Source organism: Rhipicephalus sanguineus, chromosome 6 (genome assembly GCF_013339695.2).
Source record: "Rhipicephalus sanguineus isolate Rsan-2018 chromosome 6, BIME_Rsan_1.4, whole genome shotgun sequence".
Taxonomy (NCBI): Eukaryota; Metazoa; Arthropoda; class Arachnida; order Ixodida; family Ixodidae; genus Rhipicephalus; species Rhipicephalus sanguineus.
In genome coordinates, this window is record NC_051181.1 from 107,539,069 (window position 1) to 107,542,670 (window position 3,602).

Below are 3,602 nucleotides of genomic sequence, written 5' to 3' on the forward strand. Positions count from 1 at the left end.
TGCCACATGCGACTGGTGGAAAGGACTTCGTGACGCACGAGACAGGAAAGTTATATTATTCATGTCATGACCTGTGAATCAGGTTCATCATACGTGCAAGTTTTCCTATGCCAATTTTGCTATATGTCAAGATAAGGAGACCACGACGAGAGTACCATTACATATGCAGCTGGATAGAAATGGTCGATGGTCAAAGTGCCTTTGCTTTGCCGAGAAAATGCTTCACATTTATAATTCAAAGTTCATTTTGTTCCAACTGTTTATTAACAAGAAGTGATCTCGTAAAAAGACAATATCGCCAATAACGGTCGTTTCAAATTACATCACAAGCACATTATACTAACAGGAAACATTTGTTCTTACGAGCTAATGTGCTTAGTCTAACAAACAATAAACCTCCTGTAAAACATCTATCACATATATCTAACGGAATGTCGGGTAAAATAGACTTCCGCATGCCCAAAGATTACATAATCAAGCGCAGCACACCACCTGTGGAACAAATCATAAATTTGGGCACTTATCCTGAGTAAGACAAGAACGCACACCTATAGCCATAATTATACACATACATTAGTGTGGCTCACTTGCAAAGATCGCATCAGCAAGGTCGGCTTCCAGAGGACACCAGGCTCGAAAATGGAAATGAAATAGGCTAATAATGTATACGCGTGATCATGTTTGTGGTAGACCAAGCTTTTCTCGCACCACATTAAAGCATACAGTCAATAAAATTCCCTGTGCTTCTAAGTTTTGCATGCAAAACTCAAGCAACAGTAACCAGGCAAGGAGGACGTGATTTGAAATAGACTAGATATAGAGCACCCACATTCACGTCTACTGCACTGTAAGGATCCACATATGCACGTGTTGAGCAAACTATTAGCTAATTTTGATAATACACGGGTACTAAACCCCTTATAAACCCCCCGACTAGCTCAGCTCTTGGCTACTTTAATAGCCTTCTAACATAATGTAGTGATTTCAAAGGCAACTTGGCATGTTGTGAAACTACTAGCAGGGCCATCTTGTTTACACCATCGGTCACATTTTTAACTACGTATGCGTGGAAATAAGGGTCACTTTACACTGACTTGAAAGATATAAAAATAAATTATCTCCCATAGACCAATAATAACTGCCAACAAGCATCTGGCTTTGTGAAAAAGCCCTGCACACAGTCACTCAGCACACTGTGGGCAAAACGATCAAACTGATCTCACTGCTGCGTCGCAGGTCTGCCTGGTGCCGAAGGTGGGCCAGTTGCTTTGAGGATGGCAGATGGAATGTGAGCCTTTGTTTTGCTCGTGGATGTTCCAAACAGTTCAGGACAGCCAACAGACCCATCTTGGATCTTTGACATTAGCAGCAGCAGGTCATAGTTGATACGCTCACTGACGACAGAGTCCTGCTTGTATTCCGGGTGAGTAGTGATGAACTTGCGCATCCACGACGCAGTTGTCAGCAGTTCTCCTGATGCTCTTTTTTGAATGAGGTTGAGGTACTGCTGAATGGTACATTGAGTGTCAACATCTACATCCATGCTTGAAATAAACATACGGATGAGTGGAATAAGACCAGGAAATTCACCTGGCTTTCCGTTAATGATCTCATTGATGCTCATTTGAGTGAGAAAATCATGATGCTCAGTTCCTCCCGGGCTCAAAGTCGGGGCCAAGCTAGGGGGGCTCTGGCAAGTCAGAATGTCTTTGCGAAACCAGAACTTCTGAGTTCGCACAGCATCACGCTTCTGAGCAGCCTCCATGTTTTGGTCAACTTTTGAGATTGGAATAAGGAAGCTTAGCTTGTACGAGAGTATCACACGGGTCAGCAACACGACAAAGACAACGTAGGCAGCATTCTCAAACTCGGTCATCTGCAGCTCGGACGGTCTGAACTCGACGCGCCAGCCAATGCTGCTGTTCGGCGGCGGAGGCTTGAAGCGCATCGAGTGCCAGTTTGTGGACTGAAGATTTTCAAAATGGTCGGTATCCTCTTCATCGTTCTGGTCCACCTTCTCGCTGAAAAGACTGATGGGGTCTCTGATGAAAAGGTGCGCCACGTGCTGCGCGAGAAGTGGGTCTATGTCGGCGGATCTCAGCTTGTTGTAGATGTCTTGGTCGTAGACGACTTTCACATCATTGTACTTTTCCCCGAGTTCCGATATGTAGCATTCTATGGTGGAGTAACGGGATTTGCGAATGACAAACTTGTTCTCGCTTAGCGGCTTCAGTCCCAGCTCTTCGTCCGTTCTATCATCGACCGAGCTGACAATGACGTTCCAACGGCAGTCCCTCTCGGTGAGATAACCCCGGAACACCGGTGAGGCGGCGCTCAAGGCGAGCATGATAGGGCAAACCGGTGCCAACTGGTCGTACAGGACGCGCGCTTCGCTGATGTTGCAAGCCTGGAATGTAACCTGGAGGCAGCAATTACCCATGCCGAAGCCCATTGAATCCATGTAGACATGGTCTGGCAACGCCGCTCTGGCAGCCTCCCCGTCGTCACCGAGCTTGGCGTAGTCCTCGACGAAGGGGCTAGGAGTATTTTTGTCCTTGAATATGGGCACGTTGATCACAACCTTCTTGCCACGACGTTCGCGGATGTTGCGCACCAGGGTTCTGAAACGCGGATGGCCCGGAAATGTGGCCTCGTCGGGAAAGAAGAGGGAGCCCATGTTGCTGTCTTTCGGATGTGGCTGGTACACGGGATACGTGAAACCGGGGCAACCCAGGCGCGGGAATGTCGTCACACACAGAACTTGCTCGCCTTGCTTCATGTACGCGCTCGCTTCGTCCCGCCGGGCCTTCATGTTCGCCTCGACCACGTTAAAGTGTGAAATGAGGCTGCCGTACGGTTGCCCCGGCGTGCCTTCGATCATGTACGCGCCGAACTCGGGACGCCAAAGCGATTTAACGTTGTTCGGATCGCGCCGTTCTTTCTCCTGGAGGGCAGGCAGAATTTCATTCGCCCTGAGGCTCACCTGAGCGGTCTTTTTGGCGTGGTCGAAGTACACGATTATGTACTCCACTTCGTCGCCCCACTTGAGGCAGTCGTTCTCCCGGTCTTTCAGGCGCCGATACTGGTTGATGAACTGCGTGACAGCATGCTCGCGGACGTGATTCGCTAATTTCTTCGTTTCCGGCCACGAAAGCGGCGATCCTTCGCTCAGGAGTCCCATAATTCAGTCACTCGCACGCTCATTCACGGCAGCCGCCTCCCGTTTCGGCTTTGCACTAATCGGCGAACGCGCATGCGTGACGCGAGAGTCGCAGCGCCACGGCCGGCGCTGTTTAGAAACGCGGTTTCGATTTCGGTTTCGATTCCACGGAACACGTTGCTTTCTCTCTCGCGGTTGGTGTGCGTTGACCCACGGTGTTGAGTAACTGCGCAAGCGGTGATACTATAATTTTATATAGTTCGTTCATTTAAAAACACGGGATTCTTTTCTTCGTACGTCGTTTTCTTTTTTTGCTTTGTAAATTTGGTTGCTATGGGACGTGCGCAGCTTGCGCAATGCATGCAATATCAGACAAAGCCCCTCATGCATACAGATAGCGAGCGGGAGACTTCCGTTGCAATGATTTATCATGGTATCCCAT

General features: G+C 48.5%; 1 protein-coding gene across 1 annotated transcript; it reads right to left on the bottom strand.

The window, feature by feature from the left end:
- Positions 1 to 245: 245 nt before the first annotated feature.
- On the bottom strand, positions 246 to 3,236 carry LOC119396123 (glutamate--cysteine ligase). The gene has a single exon (XM_037663216.2). It carries the CDS (start codon positions 3,179 to 3,181, stop codon positions 1,220 to 1,222), a length of 1,962 nt encoding a protein of 653 aa, XP_037519144.1. The 5' UTR covers positions 3,182 to 3,236; the 3' UTR covers positions 246 to 1,219.
- Between the last annotated feature and the right edge of the window lie 366 nt (positions 3,237 to 3,602).